Here is a 17,506-nt window from a genome sequence, read left to right as displayed (position 1 = left end):
GGCCAAACGTGTGGCGGACAGGGAGCCTCATGGCCAGGCACAAGGATAATTAATGGTAGAAGCAGTGGGTAGTAGCAAAGCCCCCACATCAAACCACTATTGGTCTATTGTGGTGTTGTTAGGGGACGGGAGGCTGTTGGCCACTCTGTCATTCACATCTCTGTGGCAACACTTGGAGCTGTGCTGTGTCATTAATTTCTATTTTCAACCATTTTTCAAGCAGTGTTTTCCTATGGTCGGGGCTGTGCACTGTTGTTTTCCCGGAGGTGTTCATTAACTGACCTGGCACTCAACCACACCAAAATATTCACCCCCATAAACCCCTGTCCACCCCCTCTTCCTCCTCTATGTTTTTTCTGATTTAATTGTCAGCCTCATCTATTACTCATTCAAAACAAGGCCTGTTGTAAGCACCTCTGTGCCCGCCTAGCCGTCTGTGAAGTGTTTATTTACTTTTGACGGCGGTGTGCAAATTGGAATGAAGCGCTGCGACATTGGCCGTCCTTCTGGTTCAACATGGGACCAATGCTACATTAAGACCGAAAGATAGCTGGAGAGGTGACTAGTAATAGAGCGATACTGACACAATATAAATCAACCTGAAATATGTATGCCTAAAAGCAAATATAGTGGCAGAGTGCAGACGAATGTCATGCCTCTTTTGTGTGAATAAGTAGCATAAAAACATAAAAATACTGTGTGCAGGTAACAAAAACGAACACCTTGCAGGAACCCCACGACATGACTTTGACATTTTAATGTGAACTAAAGCCCTGGAACCGCTCCATGGCATATTCAAAAATACTGAATCAACCCTCATGTCAAGTACCGTTAACTAGGGGCGCCCTATAGCTCACCTGGTAGAGCTGGCGCCCCATGTACTTAGGCTGAGTCCTTGCTGAAGTGCCTATGGTTCCTTCTCCAACCTGTGACCCTTTTACAGGAAAGGGGGGACAGAAAGGGAACAACATGCACCAGTCTTCAGCTGTTCTATCTAATAAAGCCAAAAAGCCCAAAAATATATATATAGATTAAAAAAAACCATTAACTATCGATATAACACTTATTCGAGGTATCTTTGATGGGTATAATTTATTTTTTGAACCTTGTTTTTCTCACCTCAAGGTCCTTTAGTGCCAAGGTTTCCAAGGTGCTGTATTATACATCTCACTGTTTTAAATCCTATCAACTCTATCTGCTTTCTTTACAGATGCGTTCTATGACATTGTTACTGTTGGTGCCCCTGCAGCCCACTTCCAAGGCTTCAAGTGTGGTGGTCTTCAGCGTGTCCTTAGCAGATATGAAGCAGAGAAAAAGAGGTAGGAAAAAAACACCTTGCAAACCGGCACAACATGGTGTTTAGAGGGAGCATGGGTGATTTAATACAGGACACATGCTGAGGTGGAAACAGGCTTGTATTGACAAAATAATTTAACCTCGGCATAATTGATAGTGACAAACAAATTGTCCCTGGCCCGTGGACTTGATTTTCCAAGCCCCATACAGTTACTTACAACCAAGCAATGCTGAATTTAGACTAGAACTCCATTGCCTCTGACAGCTCAATTTGACTGGAGGCAACAGGCATGATGGAAAAGGTTTGTTGAGTCAGAAGTTCCTCTATACTGGTTCTTTTCCCTGGCAAGCATTTTTTCTCCCTCCTGAAGTTGTATGTTAACTTGTCGCTGAGGAGCCACACATTTTGCTACAACTTCCCAGCTGCCAGCTGGAGCTCGCTCTTCAAATGCACTTGAATTCAAAACCAAGTCATCAGACCAAGTTTTTTGTGGAGAACAAGAACATTTATCATAAATAGTGTTACCACAAAAAGTATGAGATGTGCGACAGTCCTTCATCAGTGAAAAGCACTGCAATAATCAGTTATTATTACTGCCAAATATATCACAAGGAGTGAGTCCTTAAGCTGAAAAACTGAATTCTGTGAAAAAAACAGTGTACCAAGAAGTCTGAGTGATATACTGGCTTTGCTTAGACCAGATATTTTGTGAGTTGTTCTCACTGACACACAGGGAGACTCTCAGATTGAGTTTTATGTGAGATGGAGTTCAGTCTGTGGCTGTGAACCAGCTCTCTGCTTGATTGCTTGATGGGAAAAATATGTCTTGTGTGTTTCCTTTACTGACCAAAACCGCTAGCTGTACAAACACTCAGGGTTGACTGAATAAAATGAGACCATGCTACTATGATCGTATTTTATATACACAGATACAAAGATAAATGTATACGTGCATACACTGACTCAAAGTGCACTCCAGGGCAACATATCCATATGACTTTCTCAAACCTGAGATCAGCAGTATCCTGTACATTTTGCTGTCGTTGCCCTTTGGGTGCAGGGTGGAGGAATATATGTCACTGGAGTTCAGTATGTGGTCACTTGAGTGATGCCAGAAGAAATGAAGGGTGATTTTTCCCAAAGCTCCCCATAGAGTGCAAAGTCATTACAGACCATGCCAGATCCAATTAGTTACAGAGTTTGCAGCTCAAGAAAGAGGGGAAGAGAGGCAAGATGGAGAGGGGTGAGGTGTGGGTATGAAATGGATAAGTTGATGGGAAAATAGTTGGGAGCCTCTACTGATAATAGAAAATAAAGAAAGGATTTCTTTACGCTAAAGTGCACAAGTGAATTTGGTGAAGATGGTCAGTTTTATCGGCTAGCATGAACTATGATAAGGTTTTTCCAGAATCCACTGAAGTGAAATCATTTACTTTGAATGAGAGATTAGACTTCAGAAAGAATTCTCCAGGGAGACAGAGCTTTTTGTTTCATATTTTACTTAGCTAATGACTCACTGTAGCTTAAATTTCCAATTTTCCGCCTGGCTAACTACGGCCTGCACTGAGCCTTATCCATGTTTGACCTGGAATGCAGTCATTTGTCAGTCATTGTCAGAAATAGGAATAAAGTCAATTTCTCTTTGATTTTGCAGCATGTTTGGAGTGGCCATTTTAATGAACGTGCGTGTTTACTTTAAACGAGGGACATTCATCATTTCATGGTTTAATTTGCTTTTATTTTGCATGCACTAAACATCTGACCAAATATTTAGATTAGAAGGGCCCAATGAATTTTTGAATGTGAAGTGCGGTAGTCATGTGCGCATGTTGAGTAGAGAGTCACTTAATTGCAGAGAAAGTCAGCCTATTTGAGCAGAGCAAAGATACATGTGTGAGCGCACACAGACACTCACTCATTATACTTCCAGTATGTCTTCTCGCCTTTCAGAAGCAGCCTTTTGTAATCACATTTGATTAAAAAGGGAACAGTCGGTGAGATGTGAGACTTGGCTATTCAATGTGATATTAATTCATCAAAGAGAAGATGGAAAAGGATTGAGGAAGGGGGGGGAAAAAAGGAAAACCTGAGCGCAGAGGTGTTACCAGGAGGGCAATAAAATAGCTATTCGTCTTTGTTCCCTGGACACTAGAAGAGAGGGAGGGGGGTTCTTTCCAGATCCATTAAAAACCTGCATTGGCCAAACTTGGCAATGACCAGAGTATGCAATGTAGTTTGTCTCTCAGGATGGGCCCGGAAAGAGTTTAATCAATAGCTACACTTAGTATTCTTCCAGAAACCCTGCACATGTACACACAGGGCAAGAGCATTTATCTTTCATTAATGCATGCAGTCCCACTTAAATGGCTGTTTTAAAAGTCACTGGATTTTTATCCGTTTTTAATTGAACCCTGTAGACAGAGCTGTGGATTTGCTGAGGTGGTCTAATCTTTCATTAACAGCCTTCTTTTGAATTATTCAGCTAATCTGCATAACGATGCAATACACTTTTTTTAGACACAGGTTTTATTGAACTTGAGCACTGCCAATTTCTCCCAACCTGGACTGATGGTGCGTATGTGTCGGTGTGTTTTTGTTGCACATGCATGGGAGTGGGAGATATACAGTAGTATATGGCGTTGACTTTTATACAGTTTTTCTGTAGAATGTTAGACAGCCCTGTTTGTAAGGTCAGCTGTACAGACGCTGTGCAGTGGCGTTCCTCTCTACATGTGTCTTTGAATTCTGTCCACCGTAACAGAGAGGAAGGAAGCACTGTCATTTTTCCAGGCCTCCTGGTCAAGCAGAACTGCCAAATGACACGTTTCTGGGACACAGAGAGTGGTTGAAACTACATTGCACACACTTAATAGAGTCTCTTGGGGCCGATGTTCAGATTTAATGTGACTAGCAGCATGTTGTCCAACAAAATAACTTCCTCCCAGGATTTCTGTGTGTGTTCAGAGACAGGACATTGGCAGTGGCTGGGACTCCATGCTGATGGACAGCAGCTTGTTAGTTCTTTGCCTGCTCCAGGTTCTGTGGGTGATGAAGAGGGACGCTGGCAGTAGCCTTGAGGCTTATATGGTCTCAGATCAGGGTTTCTAGCTTGTGTCTGAATCACTGAGGAAAAGTTTGGCTGTTATTTTAAGAACTGATGTGAGATCAGTTCCCAGTGGATGGTTCAACAGCAGATGGAGTTTGGCAGTTAAAAGAGTCTGGTTTGAGATCAGATCTTCTAGCATGTATCTATAGCAGACTATATTTTTCACTGTGTCCATGTGGCAGTGGTCTGGTGTAAGAACTGTGATTAGAGCGTGCTGTCTAAATGACGAAGGAGGCTTTGGCAGTCACCTGGAGTGCTGCAGGGCTCTCTGCTGACGTAGCTGCATTTTACTCCTGCTGGCTGTCAGCAGCAGGCCACAATCTCTTCATTAATTTCCTCTCCACTATTAATTAGCCATGCACTGGAGATGTGGGCTTAATTAGGCCGCGGGGTCCAGCGGTTTTCTCCCTCTCATTACTGTTATAACCAATTCCTATTGATCATTTAGGAAAACCAAGGGGAAGTTCATCCTGGATTATACTGGTTTTAATAATCTGTTGCCTGGAGTCTCCTCCTAGACTGGAGTTTACCTGATGAAGTGTTGCACCACAAATGTGTAAGCACGTGGATGGGCCTTTATCCTGGAGACATAGTGCTGTTTGTTTGTGTGAAATTTGAATTATAAGAAGATGAAGGGAGATAATTTCATGAGTCAAAGGCCACTGTGCATATTGTGCAGAGGGAGTGGCAGCACACCTTCAGTATTTTCATGGCTGGAGGCGCGTGGTGTACCAGGGGTGCACATGGAAATGAGGTGGGATTAAGAAGAATTTATTATCATACATTATCTGTGAGTGTGTTGGGGTCTGACAGCAATTCCTTCTAAAAGCATTGCTCTCTCCACAATGATGTACTGACGTCATGTAATGGAGTCTGGAGGAGTTTCACCTAAGAGGAAACTAATCTCTTACAGGGGGAGGAGAGTTGCAAGTGTAAATGTAGTCGAGCCCAAATATGTGAGACCCAGGTGAATTGAATTCTTGTTTCTGAACATATGGAATATCGAGCAGTCTCCAATGCATTATGTGATAATGTCACCAATAATGTCTCTGCGGCCAAACAGGGAACAAGACCTTTACATGTCTGTGTAAACTAAAAATTACCGTAATGAAACTGGATGCGAGCCACAAATACAGTAATTATGTAGTTTTTATTACAAATTATTTTTTGCCAGTCACACCATACTTAATATGAAACAGCACAGTAATATGACGAGTAGTCATGCTCTGCTGTTCCACATCATGCTGTTCGCCACAAGTCAATCTTTACTGCATGTGTCTTGAGAATGGCTAGTCTCCACTGTGACCTGCCCTGCATTGAGAAGCGGCACAGCTGGCACAACATGAAATTAAGGTTTGCCAAAGTGTGTCACACAAAACTAAGAAATTCAGATGAAAAAGAAACCTGACACCTTCAGGTGACTTTATAGGAAGTTAATCAACTAAAAGTGAAAGCCTTCATACATGCAAGCTGTTTTGGTTGAGAAATATTAAACTGTACTCTGCATCCTTGGTTTAGTGCCACAATTGGGTGTCTAACTATTATTTCTCTGCAGCTAGATGTGTCTGCAGGTAAGATTTTTTAATGACAGGAAAACAGGCAACTAGAACTGGACTAAAAGGGGTTTGTATGATTTTAGAGGTCTCTAGAAAATCAAGTCAGAAGAATATCACAAAACACGAGTGCAGCATGTACTGCACAGTTGACTCTGGGCCACAGGCTGGTGGCTTTGGTTGGATGTACAGTAGGTATGCTATTAAAATAATGAGATAATGAATAATTCCTAACATATGATTTATATGTACTATGTAATGGAATATGAACAAATAATGCTGTTTCTTCCATTGTAGCTCCTATTTGAGATAATTTAAGTAAAACAGAATTTGTGGACACATTAGAAAACTCTACTCATTATGCCATATTTATGCTTACATGTAGGGTTTTCTAACATGCAAGAAATCTGAGTTTCATTGATCTTTATTTCACAATGTGGCACAGAAAAATTTAACTAGCGCATCACTATGGTTAAAACACTCAAGTAGACCTGTCACGATAACAAATTTTGCTGGACAATAAATTGTCCCAGAAATTATTGCGATAAACGATAATTTGTCGTTCCGAGACCATTTTCATCTAATATAATGATATTGGCATAATAATGCAGGTACACCTTTTAAAAGATCAATAAGCTTTTTATTTCTAAACAATATGTAATACTGGAACTGGAAGACATTTTAAATATCCACAAGAAATGAACAAAACAACCAAAAACAATAAATAAAATGGACTCTCAGTCTCTGTTAACAAAAAATGCACTGGAATAAAAACCAAACACAATCAAAAACAATAAATAAAATGGATGTAGACAAAATTGCTCAGACATAAAGAGTGATACATTCCTTAACAGGCAAACCTGCCAGTTAGGACCTTTGTAAACAAAAAGTGCAAAAGAGATGAAGCAGATGCCTATTACCAATATTGACAACTTTGGGCTTCATATGAACTATGAACCTCGCTAGTTCCCGCCTCCTCAGCACGAGCTGAACGATAAATCTAACACACCAAGAGAGGCGGGACTTAAGCCAGAACAGCCTTTTGAGGCAACAACAGGAGAGGGGGGTGGGAGAGGAGGCAGCCGCAGCGAGCGCAGACACAGAGCGGCCAGAGAAACGGAGCGACTGTAGTAAGGCGTTTGTGCAAAACTGCGGAAAAACTGCAGAAAAAGTGTGGGTGTCCCCCATGGGTACGATGCCCCTGGGGTCACCGATGCACTGGAGTGGTCATCCAGTCTCTTTGGTAGAGAGAGAGACGAGGAAAACAAACAAAGCATGTAAATGGAAATTATCGCGGCCGGAAAAATTATCGAGGTCTTTTTATTTATGGTGCGATTAATTGATTTATCGCATATCGCGACAGGCCTACACTCAAGACAACCTTCTAGATCAATGTTTTAGTCCTTAGTTTGTGTGTTTGGAGAAAAAACAAGAACGCTAGTTCACTTGAAATGCTCTATACTGCATGTATGGAATCTAATGAGTCTCTTAGGTCTGTAGGCATACACAAATGGCATGCAAAGTTTAAATAATTGTTGGACAAGTGACTCATTCACAGTATGAATATCAATAAATTCATCTTCATCATTTATTGATTTGTTAAAACAACGCCTGGTGTAGAAATTCCCAGTAGCGCTTATATTGCTATTATATATATGGCATCAACAAACTTATACTCTATGTACAGAAAGCCATCTAACCTTTTGTTTGATTTTCAAAGGATTTTGTACTTTCTTCTGGGATCATAACAGATAATAGAGCGCTACAAGGCAAAATAATACGGTTGATATCACACACTCAGAATGGTCTGATCAAATGGTAACTGCATAGGAACAAAAATGTTTAACTTAAAAGAAATTCGTTCAGATTCAAACATGAAATAGATCTACCATCAAACAAACAGTAAAAAACAAGTTCTTCTGGGAGCCCCTTTAATCAAAAGTAAAGGATTTGGGAAGAAGGAGGCCTTTTATGAGTTCAGTTGTGCTGTGAGTCAGCTTGAGGCTAAGTCCCTCCATCCTAAGACCTACACAGGTGGGTGGATTTTCTGTTCTTGTATTTATTTATTAATATATCATGCACTCCAATGACACCACAGGCTGTGGCCTCAGACGTTACCTTAGGGTTCAATCATCACCTTTCTGACACATATGCAACAAAAAATAAATATCATAGGTTCCACAAAAAGTTGTAAGTTTTGCAGGACTGTTGTACTATATTGTGTATTTTTGTGTCCACCCACTGTTTTATTGGCAACACGTTTTAACAACTTTGCACAAAGCGCTCCCAAATTACATCAGGGATGGAGCGGCCCTATAGCTCACCTGGTGGAGATTGCGCTGCAGGTATAAAGACTGAGTCCTTGCTGCAGCAGCCAAGGGTTCAATTCCCACCTGTGGCCCTTTGCTGCATGTCATCCCCTCTCGCTCCACCTCCCTTCCTGTCTATCTTCAGCTCTCCTATGTAATAAAGGGGAAAAGCCCAAAGAAATATAAGAAGAAAAAAAAATTACATCAGGGATGGAAAAAATGCCAAGGCTTGAAATGACAATCCAATTCTTGTGTGCAACATCCCCTTTGGCATTTCATCAAGTTTGCATTCACAGATTTATGCTGTTTTACCTTTGCATGGTTTGCTGTCTTGGTAGACTCGTTTGGACTGACAGCAATGCTGATGAGGCAATTAAAGTTCCTTGCCTTAGCCAGCCTTTGAGGGGATCAATTCTGTCCTCTAGCATCAGGTGGCAGGTCCCAACATTCATTACTGCCTGCATAGGCTCCCTAATGGGATTGGATTTGTACTTATGAGTCAACAGGGCTGTTATTGAATCTCAGTCGCTGAAGCAATTGTCCTCTTCCAACAACTTTCTCCTTTGCCTCGTTTCTGGAGTCTCTCTATTGTTGCAGTCCTGTAGGATTTTTTTCTCTTTAGTTCTGCATAATGTAATAAGACGAATGTAAGCTCACATGGGATGAAAGGGTTTTACAGACTTTGCTTTGTTGCAGTAGATTATTCAATTATGGTCTTCTCTGTGCTGAAATCTTAGCATTTGAAGGTATGGTTATGGAAGTGGGCATAACAGAAGTTTGCAAGTAAGAAATGGTTTTGTTCTGTGCAGTTGACTATTTCACACTGTTTGCCCTGTGTCTCTCTCTCACTTAGTGATTCCTTTGATTAGCTTTGAGGTTGTGGGTGGTAGTTCTCCAGGGGGCTCATTAGCTGTAATGACAAGGCCAAGATTTTAGAGTTAGCCAGTCAAAGACATGGTTAGTGGCTAGTACCTACTACAGTACGTCTAATTTTTTACAGTCTTCAGGTTTTCACACTTATTGATACATCAGGTAGTGTGGTTCCACACAGGGCGACTTCTAAAGGAGCACTGTCTTTCTCTTACTGCAAAATATTAGGAGCGCTGCAGAGAATACTGTATTATGCTAGTCCTTTGTATGTGCCCCTACCCTCCCCCCTCTCTCTCTTATGTCAATTATGCCTTAGGATCTGGCTCTTGGGTCTGGCCTACATAGAGGCTTGCAGAGCTGACTCTAAACTAGCTGGGAGGGTTGCAAATGACTTCCTCGCTCCACGCTACGTCTGATGGCAGGAAGTCAGCGGAAACTCATTGAAAGTCACTGGAACTTTACCCGAGGAGAATGTTTGATTGGAGTGATTTGCCCTGAATCTAGGAACTGACAAAAGGTGTTTTTGTCTGAGATTAAATAGCTCCCTAGAAATGAGAAATGGATTAATTATTCATAAAGCGAAAATGGGTTGACATTGGACTGCAGGTCCAATTTGACAGTTCAGGCTGAGTACCTGGAAAGCGTTGCTGCTGTACATTTTCAAGGCAGCAAAAGTAGCAACACATAATGAATTAAGCTCAGAAAATTAGTGCGCCATAATGTAATGTTAGTGGTCAATAAAAACCCATTATTTGTCTGTTTGACCTCAACACAACAAATAACCATTTGACATTGTAAAGTAATGATCAGACACATTTTTGACCAGATGAGAGAATAGTTGTTTGCTTTTTGGATGTCGTTAGATAACAACAAGAGTTAAACATGTTTCTTTTTTAGTCCCCTTCATAAAGATCCGGCCTGTGGCTGCTATACTGTGTTTAATTTATCTATTCTGTCAGGGACTAATTTACACCTGTGTGTAAAAACAATTAGATGCAATTTCTAGATGTTAGGGAAGGTTGCGCTTATTATTCACAACAGGGTGTTGTGGAGGTGAAGAGCTGCAACAGTGTAATGCACAAAGCAACTAAGTTTGGGGCATTACACGCTCCACAACAACCAAAGGCATTGAGAGAAACAATTTTCTAAATGTAAAATGCGATGTGCTCAGGCTATCTTTATTTTAAGTGTAGAAAAGCACTTACATTTGACTTAAATTACACCTTGATCAGTTCTGTGTGTTAGGATTTTATGTGTCAGCGTTGATTTTGCCGGCAGTTGGAGCATGTCATCCAGTGCATGCTGGAGAGAAGTTTGTAGCTTGTTTGATATCAAATTATGTCTCTTCCTACTCTAGCTAGTTTTGGCAAATGCTGGTGGGAGGTAGACTCCAGCAAGAACACCAGCAGCACTGACATAAACAAACATGGTATGAGCTTCAGTCCAGTATGGCTTCAATGTTATCTGAAGCAAGTGAGTCCCATTGTCCTTTTTAAAACAGATTTTGGCCCCTTTCATATGTAAGAACTGATACAGTATCCAGTCCATTGCTGTGCAACTGCAGCAAGATCTGTCAAATCTGAAATCTAATGTGTTTTTTCTCCCTCCACCACAGCTTCAGCACTGCCTACCAGTGTATCTACTACTCTCCAGAGCACACAGCCAAAGCTCAGGAGGTGCTCAGCACCATGAGCCTCCTCCAGCCCCTCATCACAAGCTTAGCGGACCAGCTCCTCCAGGCTGCCCAGGAGCACTCTTCCCCCGGACTGAGGGATGCACTCAAGAACCTTTCTGACAAGGTGAGGCTGCCCCTAAACCCTGCACTCACTCTCACTTCCATCTAAACTATCCCTTTATTTCACTTGGCCTCAGGCTGCTGCAATACTCTGACCACCTCTTTTATTCTTGAACATATCTGCAAACATTGTCAGGTAATACATCAGCATGAAAAGCTTTTAGATTAATCTGTAACTATGGTGATACGTTCATTTAAACCCAAACTTAGTTATTTGCTCGAGGGTTTTGCCTCTAAACTTATAAGCAATCATTTTCCTGTTAAAAGTTGCAATCTGGGGGCACCCGGTTAGCTCGGTGGGTGGAGCTGGCAGCCAATGTGCCGGGGCTTGGTCCTTGCTGCGGCAGCCCAGGGTTCGAAACCGACCTGCGGCCCTTTGCTGCGTGTCATCCCCACTCTCTGACCCCCTTTCCTGTCTGTCTTCAGCTGTCACTGTAATGAAGGTAGTAAAAGCCCAAAAAATATATAAAAAAAAAAAAAAAAAAAGTTGCAATCTGAGGACTATTCAGGTGGCCATATTAGCCTAAACTGACTGAAACACTCCTATGTTTACCGTCTCAAAGGAGTTATTCTCCAAGAGTGACTTTGTACCATATTACTCTCCCAGTTTCATTCCAAACAAAACTGTGTAGTTTATAAATTCTCAAAACAACTTTAAAACTTTCAAATCCAACATTTGCTTTGACACAGTTGCACACACAGATGCACACACTAAACAGACAACCTCAGGAAAAATCCATAACTCATCATAAAAACGCCAAACTAACAAAAGTGAATAGCAGCATGGAGGTTTATGGAGTTGGGGCGTTTTTATCAGTATAATTAATGAATTACATCTGGTGCTGTCAGATTGCAATCTGTTGTGGGAGAGATTGTTTTTGCCACAGTGGAATAGAGCCCAATCAGCCCGCTTAATTGGTACATTCGCTCTGTCACCACTTCCTCTCATCCTTGATTAGACACGCACACATTGGCCAAGTAAACCCCTGGCCTGGTCAGCAGAAGCAGGGCTGCTCTCTGATTAAAATCTCAAGCTGTGTTTGTGTGTGTTTGTGTGTGTGTGTGTGTGTGTGTGTGTGTGTGTGTGTGTGTGTGTGTGTGTGTGTGGTTGAGGGCGGTGGAAGTGTGAAACTGTGTGTTTGCGTGTGTGTAAAAGCTGATGCTCAAGTGACATCGCTCTCTTCAAGCCTTTAAAGGCTCCAATCATGAACAGCGTTGAATGTTTTATATCATTCCTCCTTTACATCTGGTCGCAAAAAATCATCTTTTTACAGACACACAAATACTGGGTGTTAATGCAAAGGTGTTTCACGTGACTCATGCTAACTTGCTCACACATTTCAAGTCTAGTTTTATTTATATAGCTCGAAATCACAACTTTGCCTAAAAACACTTACTTAAAGGAATAGCTTGATAATTTAAGAAAAAAAGCTATAGGCAGCAGCTTCTCTCCAGCTACATATTTACCAAATGAACGTGAGAGTGACATCAATCCTCACATCTAACTCTTGGTAAGAAAGTGAATAAATGTATTTCCCAAAATGTTGAATTATTCTTTTAACAATCTGTACATCATACTAGAACTGCAACAGTTAATTTAATAGTCAATTAATGAAAAAATATAATCCAACTCCAACTATTTTGAGAATCAATTAATCATTTGAATTATTTTTCAGACAAAAAAGACAAATATTTCCTGGTCCCAGCTTCTCTAATGTGTTAAAGCTTTTCTTCATTTATACTAATAAACCGACTGTCTTTGAGTTTTGGGCTGTTGGTTGAACAGAATAAGCTATTTGAATACTATACATATTTTATAGACGAAACAATTGATTAATTGACAAAGGAATTGGCAGGTTAATCAGTAAGGAGAGAAATCCCACACAAACAGTGTCTATCTTTAGGCCCCAGATTCAGATGAGCAAAAACTCACCAACAAAATATTAATTGGGAAAGGAGAAAAGACACACGCAGCAGACAAAAGAAATAACCCTCCATACTCACACTTAGCGGCAGACAGGTATTTGATATCCTTCTTACAGACATATAAATAAAGGTGGATGCATTTGAAAGTGCGTCTCTGCAGGGTGTGTGAAGTTTCTTTCAATAAAGACAGTGAGTCACACCTTCAAAGAATCTGGGGAAGATGAGACACCTGCAGAGAAAATCAGGGGGATGTAAGAACCTTTTTTCATCAAGTACTTGCTGCCTCTGACTTTTTCCTTCTTGGTTCAGACCACCCGACTCCAGGCCTAATGTAATATTTCACTCCCAAATACTTTTCCTGGGCACATTCTGATTAGCTTTGGACACGGCAGATGTGCTGTTGCTTCTCTATATGTGATGATGATTCTGTTGATGATGATAATAATAATTTCACTCTGATGATAATCACAGTGAAAAGGCAATTGCAACGTATCTCCCCTCCCTCCAGCTGTGTCCTAGGACAAGTTATATGTCTCCGCTGTAACGGTTACCTGAGAGGAGCTGTGGGTTTGATTGTCTATGCATGATTATGTTAAATTATACGGTGTATAGAGGTCATATACGCAATAGTGAGTAAGTGTCCTCACAGCCAAGTGCTGCTGGAATCTGACCAGCTCTATCCATTCAGCCTCCCTTCAGCTCTCAAGTGAAGTTACGCTGAGTGAAAAAGCTCTATTTTTAACTCAGCCAAAATCCACTCATCCTTCAGGGTAAAACCATTCGAAACCATTCGGGGTGAATAGATTCCTACACTTTTCTTCTTTTTTAGATCAAACGTAACTTATTTTTCCGCAGTTGGAGTCCACAGAGGCGCTTTCTGACTTGCACTTCTGCTCAGTCAAGATCATATCAGCAGATATATTGAAGAAAGACTAGCAACAGAATTTATCCCGAGGGATTTTGAGCATTTCAGATCTGTATACCAGGTAGGTGTGGAGGAGCTACACTGAGGAGTAGTTTTTTGCACGTGGAGGAGCAAAGTTGCTTTGGTTTAGCCTTGGTAAGAAAATGAAGATGCAGTGCTTTTCTCCTTTGCCCAAAGGACTCCACCTCAGATATTTCACTTTGAACACAATATCTATATGAACACTGCAGTACAGTATATCATTAAAATGTTTTCTGCACTTTGCTGTAGATCCTGATGTTAGAGGATGTAAGCTTCTATACCGGCTGAATATTTAGGAATGTAATTGAATGTTTGATTTGTAATTTAAGCAATTCCTATCCAAAAGTAAAACGTATAAAAAGTTACTGTATGAGCACTGGCATAGTCACATACACAACTTCTTTGACCCTGTGATTAAGAAGTGCAAATATGATCCAGATTGTTTTAAATACAGTGTGTGGCTTTGTTCACTCATCTCTGGAAAGATAATGAATAATACATGTTCTCATAGATTGCAAATTAACATTGAGGTCAGATATTCAGAGTTCAATTTGAATATAAATTTACATTTTGAATTCCCAATTCCTGTTAAGTGTTTTGGTTACTGACTGAATCAAGCGTGGCTCATTTTTTAGTCATTTGGACATTTTTATCTTTTAAAACGATGTTTACTTTGTACACAATTGTGTGCATCACAGAATAGTTTTCCAGCAGAATCGCTTGTTCTCAGGCAATTACACACATAGCCTTATCCATAGACTTCAGCACTCACATCATTTACTTACAGTAATGGAACTCATTTGGATCCATTCAAGGCAATTAAAATGGATATGAATTCAACACAATGGTGTTTTTAGTGTAGTCATAATTTGCTTTCTCTGTTCAAACATTCATCAAATGGGCCGTTTCGTGTGGATAACAGTCTTTATATTATTTTAAATTAAGAACAGAACAGTTAAACTAGGCTCAGATGGAACAGTGTTGTTTTCTTATTGACTGAAACAGACTGTAGCTGCATCATAAGAGGAACACTGAAAGATACATTCTTAAAGCAAGTCAGAAGTTTCTTCTCATTAAAAGCTACAATGAGTCAGATTTGTGAAAGTGGTCAGAGTAACAGAACCTGTAACCTGCCAGTTTTGGGAACGACAGTTTAGGTCCATATGAAGACAGGAGAAAGGTCATTAGTGCTGACGCTGATGATAGTTGAGTAAAGACAGCAGGTGAACAAAAACACTGGTGAATCTTCAAACTGAACTAATTATACTAAATCACCATTGTTACTGATTGAATGAGTAGCCTTTTTTTATCAGTGCAATGGGACAAAAAGGTGATACCTTACTGTAGAAAGACAAACAGTGGGTGTAATAACACAAAACATTAAGACGTAACAAACAGAGATTATGATTTGAATTTGGTACATATTTGTTGTTGTTTTTGTTAGTGGGAGAACTATGCATATACCTTTAATATTTGTATGTGTTTCTGTGCATGTATAAAAGTGTGTTAGTGTGTTGTGAATTCATGTATGCATTAGTGTGACCAGAGGAATGTGCAGGTATGTGCGAGGAGGAGGAGAACTGGGAAAAAAATATTAATAATAAAAACAAAATTATAATCATAATAATCAATACATTCAATAAATTGTATTTAAATATGATAAATACATTTTCTTCTAATGGTAACAGTAGCTTTTAGCAGTAAGGCGCCTCACTGGTGTCTAAAAGCACCAATACCAGCTATTAACCTTGTAATGTAAACAGTGCTTGTGTAGGCCACGTTTTGTTCTGAACTAAATGTAACTGTTTTAACCAGCCACAGACTGAAGTGAAGACAGAATCAATAGCGAACGTCACAGCATTAAAGTGTGAAGGGTGAACGCTCGCTTACTGATGTACACGCGCTGCAGTCTCTTAGCTTAGAGAAAACTGAATGAACTACAGTGAATACAATGATGTGATGATGATTATGATGATGTTGATCAGCAAAGTGAATCGTAATTTCCGCTTCTGTACCTCCCAGAGCAGCTTGATGTCCCTAATTGGCTCAAGAAACATGAGCAGAAAGATCATTGGTCAAGATATTGTTATATAGAGAGAAGAAATATTAAATTATGTTTCTTATACCGACATTTTTTAGTTTATTGCTTTTTCTTTTGACTTGCTGGATAGTAGAGTAGTAATTACACAAATGACACAATCATAGAAGTGAAAATCACTCCTTCTGCAGGCTCACTACTCAGTCCACATCTGTGAGGTAGGAGCAGGAAAACAGGTGTTTGTGTGACAAAGATATGTATATAATGACCTTGCAGGTTTCTTTTAGACTGCATTATGTTGTGTTAATAAAATTGCTTATTGCATTGCTAACTCAATTACTCTTGAGAGCCCTTATCATTTTTTACGCAGTGGCGGCAGCTAGAGCGAGGCTCTTTGGTACGGGGATCATCATCAACTTACAGTAGCTGGTGAATTTGAGATCAAAGGAGGTGTGCTCCTCGGAGAAACAGGCTGGAGGAGGAGTAATTGAATTGTTTGTTGTTTGTTGCTGTTTTTGTTGCTCACCGGCTGTGCTGTGGTAATGGAAAGCAGCTACTTCATGGTGAAGGAGAGTGTTCATTTTCCTTGTTTCTTTTCACTTCCTCTGTAAATAGTTACCCGCTTCCAAGCTCACTTCCACCAGTATTTTCCTCCACCCACTCACCCCACCAGTGTGACAATCTCTCTCACTTACTCTGTCTCTTTTGCTTTTTCAGCTCTTAAATTTTCATCTGTTTTGCTGTCCCACAATAACTTTTTTCCCAATCTCTCTTTTTCTCTCTTTGCCACAGACAGAACAATTTGTTCACACACTTAAGGATGAATTGGTCAAGAGTGCGCTGCTAGCACTGCACGCAGCACGGCCCGGGTACGTTTCCAAGAACCAGAAGCAAACCCCGGTGCAGGGAGGCCAACATCAAGGCCACATCCACCAGGACAGTGACCAGAATCAAAGCCCAGTCCAGGGACTCCCAGGCCACAGTCCAACCTTGTCGGTCACTGAGAGCACAGCGGTGTGTAATAATGTGGAGGGATCACAAACCACGACTAGAGGAGAAGGTGGGACTCTGCCGCTGAAGCACCAAGACTCCATACCGCACCATAAAGAGTATGACGAGGAGGAGTGGGTGAGTGGGACTACTTTTCTAAATCTTTCAGAGCTATGACTTATGTTTTTTACAAAAACAATGTGACAAGTATTATTTTTTCTGCTGGTCCTCGCAGTAGAGCACACAGAGGGAGACAAACGTATTACAGATAAACCATTTTTATGGCAAATAATTTCAATTACTTGCAAAATTAGATTCCGTACCAAACATTTTTCTTTTTAATGAGAGGGTTTTCTCTGGGGAGTTTAAACATTTCATCATGACAAACTGGCTGCAGAATGTTATTGTGGTGTAGCCGTTGGTGTGTTTGCATCTGCCACAATGACAGCAGGAGTTTATCATGATTTCTGCACACAAATGCCTAATTATCTCTCTAAATATTCCTCCCCATTATAACATGTTCAAGACATATTTTTGAAGCAACAAAGTACCAAAATACACACCGCCACTTAGAATGCACATACATGGACTCTTGGATTGTCATAGTTGTGCACAAACAAAAGTGAAAGCATCTATTTGTCCGTTAACAGTTGGACCTCAGGAAAAGACGGAGAAA

General features: G+C 40.6%; 1 protein-coding gene across 8 annotated transcripts in view; it reads left to right on the top strand.

The window, feature by feature from the left end:
* The window catches only part of inpp4b (inositol polyphosphate-4-phosphatase type II B), a 127,146-nt gene that overhangs the window by 91,676 nt on the left and 17,964 nt on the right, over positions 1-17,506 (top strand). For all 8 annotated transcript variants that reach the window (XM_051386712.1, XM_051386711.1, XM_051386713.1 and 5 more), the window contains 3 exons: positions 1,211-1,319; positions 10,751-10,934; positions 16,633-16,968. In XM_051386712.1, the coding sequence (XP_051242672.1) occupies positions 1,211-1,319; positions 10,751-10,934; positions 16,633-16,968 (629 nt within the window). The remainder of the gene's footprint in view (positions 1-1,210; positions 1,320-10,750; positions 10,935-16,632; positions 16,969-17,506) is intronic.

Source organism: Dicentrarchus labrax, unplaced genomic scaffold, assembly GCF_905237075.1.
Source record: "Dicentrarchus labrax unplaced genomic scaffold, dlabrax2021, whole genome shotgun sequence".
Classification (NCBI taxonomy): domain Eukaryota; kingdom Metazoa; phylum Chordata; class Actinopteri; family Moronidae; genus Dicentrarchus; species Dicentrarchus labrax.
Note: the sequence above shows the minus strand (reverse complement) of the source record. Positions and strands in the feature narration are given on the sequence as shown.